Here is a 17,232-nt window from a genome sequence, read left to right as displayed (position 1 = left end):
AAGCTGGTAAAGCCGATGTTAAGCCTAGCATGTACTTATGTTGCAATGTCTCTTCAAACACGTTTTACCAGAACACGGGGTTTGTGGATGGAAAAGAAAGAAGAAGAATACTACCTGGCAAGCCCTGTAGTATAGTGGCATCTCCTAAGCTGCCCCGGGAGGGGCCTGAGCTTGGGAACAGATACATACGTCCCTAGGCTCGGAGGCTGAGCTTGCTGCAGAGATGATGAGCTTGGTAGTCTTGAGGGTGGAACATGCCAATCATGCCACTCCTATGCATGCCGATGGATTCTACTGAACAAGTTTGCTATCAGCTCTGGAGACAGCTGCCTGTTTGCCTGCCCACCTCTTGGCTGGAAGTAAGGTGCCACTATGGCTGGCACTAAAAAGGGGGGAAGAGGAGGGGCAAAGGGTAGAAAGTGTGTGTGGAAGGGAAGAAAGGAAAAAAAAAACAGGCACCATATTAAAATATACATCTTTCTCTCTTTTAATTGTGGAATACTGCCACCTCCATAGACTTGGCTTTTGGGAATTTCAAATGCCACTCTAGCACTGGAAAGCCTATTCCCTCATGTCCAGGATCTTTACATAGTTAAAAGATCTAGAGGAAATCCTACTGTGAATTCTCAGGCACTCCACACAGTATGGGCTCTGGCTGCAACCTGAAACTTGTCCACTTGTTTTATTTCCCAAGACTTACCCCTAAAGAAAAAAAGTACTATGCTTTTTCAAATAAATTTTTTAAATGGCTATGGAATGGACAGCAAAACAAGCACGTTTTCGATAAATAAGGTTTTTTAGCACCAGTAGACATCCACTTGTTTTGTCTCCAGAGTCAAAGCAAGTCAGAATTTTAAGAGCTCCTCTTGCCCATAACATGTCAATTTGTGTACACTCATGTCTCACTACAGAGATGCACAGCTACATTTGTATTGCCATAAAAATGCACTGAAAATCTCTATTACTAAGCAAAAAACTAAAGCCTAAGGACACACACTTGCTTCTCTTTAAAAACAATGCTAGTCTGTACATATTAAGATAAACTTCTGCTTTCAAAATTTAGGTTAACTTAAAATTATTTTGGAAGGGAGCAAGTCTACTACATTAAAATACTAACAGGAGTAAACATGCTTGAGAATTATAGCAGAACTGTAAGAAGCCAAGCACTTTTGTTGTCATCACCAATTAAATACTTTATCTTGAAAAAAAAAATCCATAAAAGGACAGCATATACTGTTACTTTTCACTTTTTACACACAGAACTTGAAATGGACATTTTTACCTGGGTTCCTCATCTTTTGGTGAGCGCTTAGGACAGTACTTCTTAACCAGATTTCTGTTAAAGAAGAACAAAAAAAGATCCTATTTTAGAGTCTCTTTTGAGAAGACACACATAGAAAACTGCATGAACAAATTATTTCTGTTTAATGTTCTATAAACAAATCTATTCCCTCTGTCAACTTATAAGGGTCCTTTAGATAACACAAGGCTGAAATCTACAGTATTATCAAAGTTTTACACCACTCTGACCTAGAGCAATTTGCAAATATTTTAAAACTTCTACTGCAGTGATTAGACATGAAATGCAGAGTTTGTTATTTAACATCCTATTCCTGCATGCAGAAGGCAGCAGGAGATGAGGACAAGGCCAACACACGACCACTGTGTCACACAGACAGTGGACACTGTGTGCTGTGCCACCAGCACAGAGCTCCATTCCTGAAGGAAGCTCTGAGTACAGACTCAGGTCAAAGATTTTAAGCACACTATTTCCAAATATTTAATAAGGACATGCCCAGAAGAGGAGAGGCAACATGTCTTTTCAGAAAAGAGATTTTACACTTTGTCCTATCATCAGCATTACAAGTACCCAGATTTTAGAGACCAAGCAAATCTCTAGAATCCACAGGACCAGAACTTAGCACAGTATCACAGTCCAATTTTTGAAAACATTGATATTAAATGACCTGTGTATCATAGGATGCAGGAAAAAAAAGGAATGGAGGAGTTAAGAGAAGATTCTAGGAGAAAAAAATCTAGCATGCATTTTGTGCATTTCACCTCACTATCTCTCTGTAACTTCAGTTGTTACTAATTATGAACTACCTTACCATTAAAACAAAGGTGCTAATTCTACTTTCATCTAAAATAACCTTGTACAATTTCTCAAATCCATTTAGCTGGAAGTCATCCCTATGATACAAAAGCCCAGATAGTAAGATTATGTCCAGTCACAAAGGATACACCAGAATATGAGCAGGGAGTTGGTGTGAAAATAGTAAACTCTGATCTTTTGCCTGTTTCTATACCTTCTGAGACTACAATCAAAAAAACCCAACTATGATAAGAAAGTCAGGTCCTTTTTATATCAATTTGTACTAAGAAAGAGAATAAGCACTGACTTTTCAATAAAAAATTATATCCACATTTTATAGTAACCTGCTTATAGAAGTTCAAGTAAGAATCTCTTCTCTCTATCCCCAGAACTCACTGCCTATTGTAACATTCTACTTGGTAGGGATTAAATGCAGACATTTTTAGGAAAATGCATAAACAAAATAGGGAAAAAAAATAAGATTCACTAAGTAACTTTCCTGTGTTCCTTTTTCCCTTACATTTCTGCTTTGTTCCTCAGTGCTTTTAATGAATAGGAAATTTCTAAAATTCATCTTATTTTTATTCAGAAGGTGAAATGCATAACACACATACAATGCTGTAGCTAAGCAACCATGCATGAGCCTTTTCAAGGGAAGATTTTCAGAGTTGTTAAAAATGAGAAAAGAAATTACTTACTAAAGCCATACAGTTTAAAAATGACAGGAGGGAAGGGTCATAAATACAGATTATTTACTACCATACAGATTGTTGTTCTGGTTTCATTCATTAATGCAATTGTTCACTATTTCTAGTGAAGACCTAGATATTATATATATATTCTCCTAATAACTGCCAGTTTCATTAGTCAATCCCATCTACCTTTGGATCCAAGGAACACACAGGTTTGAGACACTGTGATCAGGATTTAAAGCCCAAGGTACAGTAATCAATGGCAATAAATATGAAATGACAAGCAAATGCAGATTTTAAAGGTCAAAGAAAAAGACAGCATTCATGTGAACAAATATGCATTACAACCATTTTCAAAAATCTTTCCAAGATTATGCATATAAAAATGTGGAAACTGTCTCAGTTTGACTAGACAGATGCATATACTCATACTGTATTTATACAAATATCACATAAACACAACAGTATGCAGAAGGAACATGAAAAATAGATTTGACCAGAGTAACCAGGTATCTCCAGAGATCACAATGCATAATTTTAATGGGCAAAAACAGCTTAGGAACAATCATAGCTATTTGCTTTAAACCAACAACAGAGAAGCTGACCATATTCAGAAATTTTATTCCACAGCAGTTTCATCTCCAGCTGCTGGTATAACTTGTATTACTGCCTAACATCACAGAAAGTGGAACTCCTCTGTCTACTCAAGTGTCATAATGCTTTAGACAGGATGAAAAGGGAGTGAACCTCCAGAATTATTTTGTGTGTAATGATGTGGAACAAAACAGACCTTCACATTGCCCCTTTTAAGAAACAATGCTGGTCAAAACAGCATCTGAGAATTCAATTTAAATATTCAGTCTAGAGCCCAGTAGTTTGGCACATAATAAATCTCATTTTTTCCAATTACAAAATAAAAACAAATTAAACAGTCATATCATTAAAATGCAACATGTTAATGTACACTGCAATATCTTTGTCCTGATTCACATCCCTGTAACTCAGTAACAGTCTCTAAAAACCTTTGCAAACCTTGTGGTAACACATTAGCTGAGACCTACACCACATAAAAGTTCAGATTTTCCTTCAAGTTAGCTCAAACAAAATCAAGTTACACTTCCTTTTTTGTTTCAGAACACATTATGTTGCAGGCAGACAAGATAAGCTGTCTAGGGTGTGTTTTTCCCCCCCACACAACTGAGGATTCCCCAATTTTTCTTGTAATTTTTTCAGTATCAAAGAAGAATAGTAAGGAATTAAACCTAAAACTAGCATTTGGAAAAGTTATCACTTCCGGAATTACTTGGCAACCATGAGATTGCAAACAGTAAGAATATATGAGGAGCTCAAACAGCCTCTCATATGCTGTACATGCATCACCTGCCCTCTCCTAGAAGACCTGGAAGGGCTGTTGCACCTGGGAAAGGCTCACCACTAAGTTGTGACAGTATAAAGAAAAACAAAGGCTTCAAAATGCAAGGGTATACACAAAGTGAATGTGAATTTCTGCCAGGAGACTGACTCTAATAAGTGAAACTGTTATGAAAAGTTCACTCAAGCTTTCATCCTTGGGTTTAAGTCTATGAGAATAAGACCCATCAATGATCTCAACAGGATGTTCATGGTCCACACTGAAACCAAGACAGTAAAAAAATACCACCATAAATCACTGGCTGTATCTCCTGACTAAACTTGGCTTTCCTTGGTCTCCCATCCAAGTACTAAGAGAGCCACAGAACTACCAAGAGGGGACCACTTGCTGTACTGTTTATACTCTACAAACCAAAAGCACCATTAATCTCAGTTATAAAGTTCATTATGAAAAGAGTCTCAAGTCTTTTTCAGATTCTTTTCCATTACAAAAGGAAGAAACAGTGATATACTAGAAATTTCCATTAGGGATATTAATATCTATCTCACAGGCCATATGCTGCCAATATTAAAATTACCAGAACCACAGTCCATCCCACAAGACGGTCTCTCAGAACTTCCCAGGAGCAAGATGCAGGCTGGCTAACTCTTCTGAAGGTGACAATTTTGCTTGAACTCAGTCCCCCCTGGGCCTCATAACTATGTTACAGAATTAAAAACAGGGAGTTCTCAGGAGCAGTGACGGCCAAAATCAAGTTGTTATCATGAGACAGCTCATTACACAACAGTCTAGTCACCTCCAAAGACTATATATGCAAGAATATTAAAGAGTAACTCAGGAACTGGTCTACTGGCAGAAAATCAGTCACCCTCTGATGTGTGTGCTGTCCAGACCCTGGTGGGAAGCAGGCAGGAAGTGCATGCATGCCCTGTATAAAGTGTGTGCAGCAAGACCTGTGCTTCCCAGAACTGTCATACTTACTGCACAGGGACAGTCACTCCAGTCATCTGACAGAAGGGGTACTCGACAAAACTCATTTTTGAAAGACACTTCAAGAAAAATCAATAGTTTTACCCAGAGTAAAATGCTGAACAGAGAAAATTTCCTATTTTTAGTCAACTCCTGAAGTAATAATGTGGTGTCTCATCTTGCTAGCTGTGGAGTGAACCTTTGAATACAATTAAGCAAAATGGCATTTGTTAATACTATTTAAGGAAAAGATCTTGATGGAGATCTGTGGACATAAAATATAACTCTATTTTTTAACAAACAACTGAAAACAAATCGAAACAGGGCTGCAAACTGTGCTGTGCATGCTTCCAACTTTCCTTTACCTCCTCAAGCTCCTCTATACCAGCTTTGGAAAAGTGATATTTATTTTCTTCCTTCCAAGAAAAAAATCCTTCAGTAAAACAGTGGGTTATTATACTAGGTGAATATATACAACTGGATGAAAAGAAACTGATAAGGAAATCAAAAAGGAAATGAGCAGCCCAGACACAGAACATCCATATCCTCAGCTGGCAACCTCATTACTGTATTAACGAGGAAGGATTTCTCAGGTCTCTATCTAGTGACAATCAGGTTTGCAAATGATGGAAGAAACCACAGGAGAGAAGTTGCTATCAGTTTCAGTCAGAAAAGGGTAGGACAGTAAAGATGATGGTGAAGGCAAAGATGGCAGTGAAAGCCAAGGTCACAAGAGTGTCTCACTTTCAATTTTATTCTTCAAGCACTAAGTGCACTGTTGGTAAAAATTAACCTACTTCATTCTGAAGAAATAACTTTATTCTGAAGCAGCCATTTCATGGCTGCTACTCTCTTTTTATGATCCATGAAGGGAAATTCCTATTGGACCTAAAAGATGTTTCACTTGGCAGCTGTAGAACAGAGGTAAGACAAAGGGTGGCTGGGTTACAGCCTCACCCAAAGGGACAAGACCTGCTATGGAAAGGGTGTGCTTTAAGGACAGGAAGGTCTTGTTGTTTTCTCAAGTTCAACTCAATTATTTTAATCAGATTTCTTAACACAATGTAGTGCAGCTCTTGCCAATTCAACATGAGAAATTAATTAGTAGCAGAGGCACACACACACTCTCAAGTGTAGATACAGCAAACATGCTGATAGTCAGTGCAAAAAATCACTTTGGCTTTCCTTGTTTTGAATCTTTAATTTTAAGCCTTAAACCTTTTTAGTTCAAAGATCTGAAAGGTGAGTGGGAGAGAAGAGTGGGAGAGAAGGCAAAAACAAGCAAGCAAGTGCACACCCAAAGATAATTTTCTGTTTTGGACTGGTCTGTTGTGAAAAAAGCTAGTGATCTAAGTCACTCTGTAAATGAAAAACAGTCATTCATCACAACACTTCATATCTGCCCACTAAGCAATACAATGATTTTAAGTAACTTTTAAGATCCACTTGCAAAGAAAAAAAACCTTACCTCAGTTGTTTTGCATAGTTTTGCTCAATTTCTATCCTTTCTTTTACAAATTTTGCGTATTTCTCCAAGAAGTCAATGCCCCACTGTGTATGTTTGTCCAAGTTATCAAACTGATCCTTTAAAAACAAAAGGAAACAAAATTACCCAGAATTAGTTGAGAATCACAGCAGCACCAGATTTACACATCATTTATTTATAAGCTGTGCTCTGAGGGAATGCTTGCTGCTGGGGTAGAAGTCATTCAAGTTATAAATCAGTCAAATATGTATATACATATCAGCCAAATACCAGAACAGTAGGTTTCATGTGCAGGAACAGCTCTATCTCTTTTTATAAAAACAGCTCTAAATTCTTGCATGTTAAGCTGTAAGCAGCCTTTAAGCACTTTCACAATGCAAATCTTTCTTTCCTTCTTATCAAAACCCTTTATTTCAAAAGTGCATCTTTTCCACCAAGATAACAGACCCAACCAAAGATCACTATTAGATGATTAAGAGACCACTCACAAAAGAGATATCTGGCAGCTTTGAAACATAGTAAATTATAATTTCATTGGATACAAAAAATTACTTTCACTCTTACGATTACCCACTCTTAAAATTAACCACTTATAAAAGAAAAATAACATAAATTTTAGCAGCATGACTAAATTTGGGGGTAGTCTGCATATCAAAAACATTTATTAAATCAAAACTATATACACAGCTCATGATCAGCTCTAACAGGAGATTCCAAAGAAAGTAAACCTGTCCTTAGTAATTAAGAAAGTTATAGCAAACTTAAGGCACAAAACAAAAAGCAGAAACAATAAAAAATAAACTACATTTCCAAGAAAGAAAAAAAAAAACTTGGGGAATTTTTAATACATTAAACCATCTTCAAAACCAATCTTCCACTGCACTCTCTACTGACCAATAGGTGGAGGATACACTGATTAGGACAAGCTGAAAAGCCAAAAAACAAGAGGAAATATGGGGGTTAAGAATTAAGCAGGAGGAAACAAAGGTACAAAATACTGCCTCGCAAATATTTTTAGTCTAACACATACTTGCATTTTACGTTACAATAATCCACCACAGTGAAAAAAATCAAAGATTTTCAGCTTACAACAGCATTTAAAATTAGCAGTTATTTAGTAATCAAAAATGGCAAGCAACTGAAACATCAAAGTTTGCATCCTGCAAAGGCTGAATCCAAATACACTTCACAGAAAACTTAAAAAATAAAAAAGAAAAAAGCTAAGGAAGCAATTAAGTTCAAAGTTTAATCAGCTTGCACTAAAAAAGCTCTGAAGGCTGTTTATCAGAGGCTATCTCTTGCAGACTCAGTGGCTTGCCTGAACCTAATGAATGATGCAGACTTCTAGCATTAGCAATTTAAGTTCAATTTCAACATGCAGTAGCCTGATCTACAGCTAAATCAAAAAATGCCTAAAATGCTGCAAGACTCAGGGAACACATATTCACTTGAAGTGATACCAGGCAAACACAGCTATATAACCAAGAAAAATAAAAATAACAAGATTAAGGTTGCTCTCAAATGCTGCCTTGCAGGTCCCAGTATCCTACACCACGGACTAACAACCACAGCCATTAGTGCCTTGAACACTTCAGTCCAATGGCATGCAAGTACTGCCACCAAAAGTACCCATCCTGTTCTACCACCAGCCTCTGCACCACTCTCTCCACCAAAACCACAAGCACTTTCCCTGATGTTTCACCACAGAGCCAGCCAGAGATGGGAGAGGGACTCAAGACAAGATTTCAATGTATTTGAGAAACCACAGCCCGTATCCCGCACTATTCTGATACATGCACTTTGCACCAAGTGGACATTTCCACTCAAAATAGCTTATGTCAAATAAAGTGACATTTCTGCTACTGCTTTTAGAGAAGCTGCACATGCATGGTTTGAGTGTGGGAATAGGCAGACAACGACCAGGCTGTGGCATCAAACCACATTTGCTAATATGCGTAAAAATACGCCAAAAAGTCTTTCTTTTTTACACTTCACTCATTTGTGTAATTACTCTTACAAAATTAACCTAGCATCCAAAAGTAGTTTGTAAAAGATGCTTCTGGCATGAAGTCAATACCTAATACCATTAAAAAGAACTGACTTCCTTCAGCACACAGCAGAACAAAGCCTTTGCTGTCCTACTTAAGCTCTTTAGACCACAAAGCTCTCATTTGCTGCTAAGGTTTCATTAGCATTAGGGAACACCACATTACTTATGTTTCCAAACATGCAACCAGAGACAGTGGCTTTCCAAATATTTTGTTGAAACAAAAAAGGACCCCACTGCTCAAACTTCCTTCAAGGTCTGCTGTTAATATGAAAATTACATTTGACAAGCTATCATGCTTTACTACAAGGATTTAATCACTGATCATAGAACAAAAACTCTTTTTTCCCCTCAATTCCTCTTCTTCATGTGATTCTAGAAACAGTATGTTCTGGGCAAAGACAGCTTTGTCGGATTATCCCACAAGCTTCACAATTTTTCAAATTCTCTACAAACAATAAACCAGTGAATGAAAGTCTGAGGCCATAAGAATAACCTTACACTGGTCTGTAAAGCCACTGAGATAAATGAGCAAAAGATAAAGGCAACATCAGCAAATAAGCAAAATGGCCTGGCCTTTTCAGAAGGGCTTCCTGAGAGGAGCCACGAATTTACGTATTTACTTTCAATCCCTCTCCAGAAGCTCACATTTGAGCTCTGGGCCTCGAGACAGGAAAAAGCTTCCTTTTTGAACACAAACAGCAAATCTTCCAGACTGCTACAAAGGAAATCAAACTAATGCACTGAGCTACAAGTGATGTCTACAATGGATAAAAAAATAAATAAATCAGGAAATGCTGTACAGACAAGAAAATAGACCAAATAGTTTCAATAAAATTTAGGTCTGTATTTTCAAAATAAATACATCAATGTAGCAATTTGGCTACCTCCTTTATAGGAAATATGAAAACTGCATTAACTAGAGATCAGCAAAATGTTATTAAAAAAAAATCCACATCCTACAATATCTGGCTATCTAGGCCTTGATAATGAAGTATGTTTTCAACAATACTTCCAAGCACATATCTATTGCTGTTTGTCTAGTAACTGCCCACACTCCTCGCCAGCTGAGCAGAAAATTTTTGTAAAAAAATTTTATTAAAACTGCGGCTGACTATTATTAAAGTGATTAAGGTCAGCTAATGGATGGTGGCCCTACATGGAAACTGCCCACTCAAAAGTGGAATGTAGACCAAAGCCTCTCCATTACAAACAAACAAATCTGATACTTGACAAGAAGTTTGTAGTAGGTCAAAACAGACTATTCCAAAACAAATGTCACCTACCTAAATTTCACTTCCAGATTATTTACTGGAACTACACATGTATGTTATAAACACTCCAGGTTTGCAGCTCTAAACTTATCATGTGTTTGCAGATACCAGGAAGCTTTACAAAAATAGCAGCTGAAGTATCAAAGCCAAGAGCAAACCTGACTCAAACCTGCACCCAAGACAAAACAGACTCTCCTAGGTTAAACTTGAGATTTGCTCCCCTCCTCTTACTGACATTTGTTTTTTCTCCAAACAAGCCTTAAGAACCAATAAAAAGAAAAACATGGGAGATCTCTTCAGAGGGATGAACATGCTACAGCATAAATACTGGACGTTTAGTCTTCCCAAAGCTACCAGTCCAGACACTGGACTACTGTGGGAGTTTCAAATAAAAGGTATTCAACAAGATTGAGATTTTTACAAGGGTAATGTCCCCAGCTTTCATGAACTTCAGAAAGCAATTCTACTTGCATTTAAAACTAGGATTGTGGCATCATTCTGTAAAAAAATCCTTCTGTTTCACTAATTTATTCCTTTACGGTATGTAAACTAGCTAACTGCATTAACATTGAATTGCTTTCAAATTAGTCTCCCATTTCACCGACCTCCAGACAACAGAGCTGAAAGTTTTAAGAATCACATTAAACATTGAAGTACATTGACTTACAATTTCAGAAACCTATCTCAATTAATTACATCTGCAATATCTACTTAATAAAACATTTTATTTGAAATGAGGATACTTTGCATTAATTATTCTACCATCATTTTATTCTCTATTGACTCAACTGTTCATCATTACCTCCATACTTTTATCCGACCACAATTTTAGTCTCCAGTTACCCAAGTGATCTTATTTGCACTTCTGAAACACTGGCTCAAGATGAGATTTTTTCCCCAATTCTTTGTTCTCCAGGCTGCACAGCCAGTCTAAACTTCCAAGTCAGTGAGTGGAAGATTTAAAACTCAATCCTGTCTTTTGCTCTCTAAATTCTTAAACCTTGTGCAGGTTGGTATAGGGAAATATATACGAGGCCAGAGTTCAGAGCATGGAAAAGCAGCAACCAGGTCTTGGTTCAGGGGAAAAAAAAAATCAGAACACTTGGCATCAGAAAAGCCCCAGTGCACTTGTGGACATAATATTGTATTTTATTATCACCTTACGAAAAGCCATGACTTACTTAACCACAAAACTACAAGTCCACAGAAAGCCAAGTGAGAAAATGTGGGTGATTAGGTAACTTAATACCCATCTTAGCAGTTCTTGTTTACTCAATTTATGCCCATGAGGCTTTATCAAATGAACCTGAATTATGGATAAATTTACATAGTAGGTTAAATTCTGCATAATGTCTTTTTTTGCCTGCATGAGCAGCACTGCAGAAGAAAAACCGACTGCTTCATAACACCAAATTCTATTCAAGAAGTTAAAAATTTTAAGTTACAAAACATTATTAAGTGACTATTTAACAGATTGAGATTTTATAAAACTCTTATGAAATAGCTGAATTATGAAACATTATGCAGCTTGGGTTTTATTTTTTTTTATTTTAAGATAATGATGAAGGCCTTCAAATTATTCACTGTTTTACTTGGAGGTACCTCTGAGTAAATTTCTTTGTTTCAAAAAATTAAACAAAACAAAATAAGTATCTTGCAGTGTTTGTACAAAGAACTACCTGATGTGCCACATTAAAAGTTATGGGAACCATAATCATCAATGAGTATATTAATAAGAACTTACCAGTAAAATATACGATAGCTTTCCCTATTTGTCTTCAGGACAAGTTAATTAGAAAATTGTATTTTAATTAGAGCATGTCACACTAATCTACTTCTGACAATACATTTCAGTTTCTCTTCGTGGATACATCTTCACTGTCTGTTTTGGCTTTCTACTTTTGTCTCTATCTTTATGCATTCCTGCTTCCTTTTCTATCTTTGGATAATAGCTCTTTTATTTTACTGTCTGAAGTGATTATCATTCCTCTGTATTCCTGCCTGTTTGTTTTCATAATTATCAATTTGGTCTAGTCTTTCTTTTTTCCTTGCAACTGCAATGTGCTTCTTCTAACCAGGCAGACAAAAGCTGCTTCCAGCTAAACAGTACTTTATCTTTTCAAAACACCCTGTTAGCTTCACATCTGAAAACTAACAAAGAGCTGTTTCTATATCAAGAACAAAAAAGAAAGTGTTTTGCTTTTCTGCTTTCTCCAAGTTCTGGATTGTAGCTTCAGACTAATCTGCAAATTGTACCTCATTCCTCTCTGAAAACAATCTAGGTATTACAGTTGAGAAAGAAAAAATGTGCTGAGAGCAAACTTAAAGGCTAAGTAGTTTATAGACTAAAAGATTCATATCAATTAGAGGTTCAGGGCAGCAACATCAAAAGCCACAGTGACACTGGAAATAAAGCAGAGGCACTCAGATTAAGATGGAAAAAGAGTTACACATTCATATACATGAACAGTACTTCACATTTGAATTTCATATTAAAACAGAAGTTCACTACTAGATTGTACAGGCATTTCAGAAAACAGTTTGTTGGTTGACCTTCAGGACATGGAGCTACTTTGCTTGCAAAACTTCAGACACTGGTAGTAACAGTACACTATGTTGTGGCTTGAAAATATTTAAAAGAGAAACTCTGCTAGAAATGCAGAGTGCTTAATATGAAAAAGGAAAACAATAGGAATTTTAAAAACACTTTGAGCTGGACAGAAACCTACTTTGCTCTGATTAATAAAGAATTAACAAACTCATAGTATCAACACGGTATGAAAAATCTACTTGCCTGTTAAGCTTTAGTATATATTTTTAAAAAGCAGTATCACTGCCAACTTTAATTTTAAAAAGTCAATTTCTATTATTAGAGAAACATTTGCATGATAAAGTATGCAAAAAGCTCAAAAAAGTACTGAACCACTGGAGATGCAGCCACGCTGTAAGATAATGCATACAGCAAGTCAGCTTTCTAAAGCAAAGCTAAAAAAGGAGAGCTGCAATTGAGGAAGAGAAAGACAAAGACTGTTTTTCTCCATAAAGATGTCCCCAGACCAGCCGCAAAGGAACTGCTCTGGAAACTCTAGATGAAAGTCAGGTCTGGCAAGAGGGGATGTCTCCAGACCAAACAATCTCACAGGTGTGACACATTTAGTTTCCAGGAAAGAGCAGGAATCTGCCACAGACAGAAAATGTGTGGAAACATTTTAGACTGCTTTTGAAATGAGCAGCCATAATTACAAAAGAATCAAGTTCTGCTTCTAGAGATTAACAGATCGGCTGAAAAACATTAGAGATTACAGCTGTGCACCCCACTTCGCCTATGCCACTGAATGGATCAGAGCTGGACTAATCATTAGACTTTACCAGGAAGTTTCCTACCAGCAGAGCAAACTCACTGAAAAAGTTGACAACTGAGACAAGGAACGGCACCGTTAAGACAAGGGAGGAAAGGAACACGCTGCGACAGAGGGTATCTCAACAACCACTCCTATTTGCCCTGTTAATGAATAATCTCCAGAATTCTTCAGATTCTTAACAGATGTTCACATTCATAAGAACTAGAACAGTAGGTGTGCCTCACTGCATCATGATGCAAACTGAACTAAGGAAAATGTCACTTCTGTGCAGTACCTGCAGGTGTGCTCTCTTCTTCACTCGGATGACTACGCTCTGTAGTCCCACAGCCTGCCACACACTGCAGGGAGGGCCATTCCCTAAACACACCACATCTTCCTCCCCAGGAAGTTCTGGCTACTACACACTGTGTTGGTAGAACACATTTCCAGGCCTCCTTCCTCTCTGCTACCCATCATGGGCTCTTCACATTGTGCTTGTCAAGGAACAGACTCTCCACTGTGGGTATCTGCTGTAACATCTTTACCTACAAGCTAGAAAGGAGGTAAGTAAGTGTCCTAAGCACTCAGTAAGGACCCCCTTACCACCACCACTTGAGAAAAATACAAACACACACACACACTCATATGAAGTAAGCATCACTAGAATACAAGCATACATAAAATATAGATCAGGAAATCCTACTTTGTAAACTGGATCAGAACGCACTCACCTAGCTTTCAATCATCCCCTTAATTTCATTCAACTTTTAACTGGGAAGATCTTTTTTTTAAAGAAACTTAGCCAGATTTTTTTTCACCTATGTTCTGAATAGAGACTGTTAGAATACTTGCGTTTTATCTGCATTCCAACCAAAGCTTAATTCTGAAACACCTTCTATTTTACACTTAATTCCCACACTAACTTAAGATAGACCATTTTCAAACATCTCTATCCAAGACAATAGCAGACTACAAACCATGTATTTTCAAGCATTATTGGATTAAAATAGTTGCCATCTTAACACAGGGGCAGTATTACACTTGCCTTGTATATACAAAGGATATAATTATGTCCGTTCCCTTAAACACAAAGAAATCTTATTTTCACCATAGCCAAGCCAGAAAAGAGGCACTTCCTGATTCTTCTGGGAATGGCTGAAGGTTGTTAATAAACAGACTGAAGCATAAGTACATTTCAGTCCTAGCTATGTCACTTGAAATAGGAGACAGGAAGACTATGTTTAACCCCAAATGAAGTAAGTGTGATATCATGCATCACAGCAAAAAAATGCTACTACCGTTTGTACAATGCTTAGAGATGCTGTTGCTCATGATACGAAATATCTGGAGAAAATCCCATCTTTCCAGTAACACTACAATAACAGATTATAAAGCAGTAAGGCTATAAATCAATGAAGTAGCAGAATACCGAATTTGCTGTATGACCAACAGCCATGGGAGGCTTCATGTGAAGCAGGAGCTCTGTGCAAAACCACCACATTTACTGCATGATTAATGGTAGCCTACAGAAAGTCTGCAAGAACAAATTATCTGCCTTGGAAAACACTGATGCAAGACTTTTCTTTTTGAAAAATTGTGTAAACAATCATTTAGTTCTTCAGTTACAAAATATTATTACATGACTTGACACTCTGTGTACAAGGTGAATGTTTTAGTGCATGACTAAAGAACCCTTGATGAAACTACTGAAACCTTTCAAAACTTAAATGCCTCTTCACCAACTACAGATACTTCCATAATATTATTAAAAATGCATCCACGGGAGACTGACTGAGCCAGCAACTGTGACACTCCCCAGTTCTTGCACATGTGACTTAATCTGTTTTTGCATTCTGGAGGATCTGTTTTTTTCAAAACTTGTACAAACAAGAAAGGGATCTCACCTCCTGACAACTTCTTCAGTGAAGGGTTAAATTCCTGCTCTGGCCAGTCTGGCATAGCATCTAACAAGCAGAGTCTGCACTGTTTTTCCCCTCTCCATACATTAAGGGAGTGAACAGTGCACTCCAGACAAGAAGGGAGTAGTCTTCATGTTACAAAGCAACGTAATAGGGGAAAGATAGAAGGTTTGCACAGGGAATATTACAGAACACCGAGATGCCCTACATCACAAATTCAGAAAACAAGATCTCCATGTGCACCCAAAACTCTGTACCAACTCTATTACAACATGGCCAGCTGCAATACTATGAGACCCAGCTTACACTGCACTCTACCCAGCTTACACTGCACTCTTTAGTGAGTTTTACTGAATTCAAATGTGCCATTCAAAAAAACTTAGTTTGCATATTAGTTAGAGGCTATTCTATAGACTTTGCTACAGCTTAAAACTATAAAAAGGGTCACAGCTCTGAACTCATCAAAAAGCCAAGATGCCTGATACAAATTTAAAACAAGGAAGTATTTTCTGCCAGATGGGGGAGGTGAAAAAGAAGGGAGAATGGCAACTTCCCTATAGTCCAAATATCACTTCCCTGTATTTATCTGCTCAGCTATTAAGTAGACTGTGGATACCATTTTCAACTGACTTAAAAGTTATAAACTGTTTAACAAATATGATGGAGAAATCCCACATAGACAAGTGAATTTAGTGTGTTTCATACTTAAAAGATGCATCTTCAGGCTTTGTCTCAATAGAATAGTGAGAAAGAAAAGAACCTATGGGTTGAATCATACTGTTTATGATTCTGACAATTAGGGCAAATATAGTGTAAAAATACCTATACAGAATCCAGACACTGAGGATCACCAGTAGAACTTCATTTTAACACAGAAAGCAAGGTATAGCTACATGGTATATTCCTTATAACTTTCCTCATATATATTTAATGAAGGTGCACATTATTTAGAATCTTAAACTCTTGTCAACAGCTCCCTAAAAAACACATTTCACAACACTATTTCTACACAGCAACTGGAGTGAACAATGAACTCATAAAATAAAACTTACAGCACAAGAATATAACAAATATATCCTGCTCTTAACTTTAAGTTAATTTCTCACAATAGTTGTAATTTCAATACCCAGTAAACCTACAACAACTTGGTACAGGTGTAATATATAGTGGTTCTTCTTGTAACATGAATCTTTTAGCTCCAAGCACAGAGACCCAGATAAAACAACTCATTCAGCATCACTCTGACAAAACTGTCTCAACTACTCTTTCCTCCTACATACATAAGCTATAGTGAATGCAGCTGGAATATGAGAAGGCATTTCTTAGTGTTACTACCAGCTCCCATCACACTCACTTAAGAAAGGCATAAACCTTACATTTGCTGCTATAGATATCCAAACGACAAAACTATAACTTCATAGCTTGTAAACAAATATTTGCTCTTCTAAACCACTCAGAGTAAGATACCTACCTAAACATAGGTACTCTTACTCTCCTAAACATAGGAGTTTTGATCAGCCCTTCAATTTTATTGAATTAAATCATTAGCTTTTTATGGCGTAGGAAGGGCTGCAAATACTAACAGAGTTAATCACCAGGGACTGTTCTGAGCACACTCCCCACTGAAAGGGAGCAGACACTGTTCAGTACTTCAGAAAACCAGAGATCACGGGACCAGTTACGTAAATAGTTACAGAACTGGAAGGCTGTTGACTGATTTGCCATATGCTGTTTGTTTTGTCAACCTAATGAACAAGAAGATTTTTCTGTAACAAGTCCTACCGAAAAGTGAACTTCCCTTTCCAGTGTCACCTGTAAATACACTTCAGTGTTCAAGAGAAAGACTATACTGGCCACATCTTTTTCCTTTCACAAGTATCTTGCTAACAACAGTAAATACTTTTCAAACTTGATTACAAAACCAGATCCATACACTTAAGAAGAAATTAACATGGCAGTAAATTAGAGCCCTCCTCTACTCTTTAGAACCTTATTTCAAACACAGATAAATATCCTGACAGAAAACAAACCAAAAAC

The 17,232-nt window shown here is 37.1% G+C and overlaps 1 protein-coding gene across 2 annotated transcripts in view; it reads right to left on the bottom strand.

Moving 5' to 3' along the window:
* The window catches only part of FNBP1L (formin binding protein 1 like), a 54,717-nt gene that overhangs the window by 20,560 nt on the left and 16,925 nt on the right, over positions 1–17,232 (bottom strand). For both annotated transcript variants that reach the window (XM_059854265.1, XM_059854266.1), the window contains exons 2-3: positions 6,597–6,712; positions 1,283–1,336 (exon numbers count right to left, since the gene is read on the bottom strand). In XM_059854265.1, the coding sequence (XP_059710248.1) occupies positions 1,283–1,336; positions 6,597–6,712 (170 nt within the window). The remainder of the gene's footprint in view (positions 1–1,282; positions 1,337–6,596; positions 6,713–17,232) is intronic.

This window comes from Haemorhous mexicanus, chromosome 9, assembly GCF_027477595.1.
Source record: "Haemorhous mexicanus isolate bHaeMex1 chromosome 9, bHaeMex1.pri, whole genome shotgun sequence".
Classification (NCBI taxonomy): domain Eukaryota; kingdom Metazoa; phylum Chordata; class Aves; order Passeriformes; family Fringillidae; genus Haemorhous; species Haemorhous mexicanus.
This window is presented reverse-complemented; position numbering and strand designations above follow the sequence as displayed.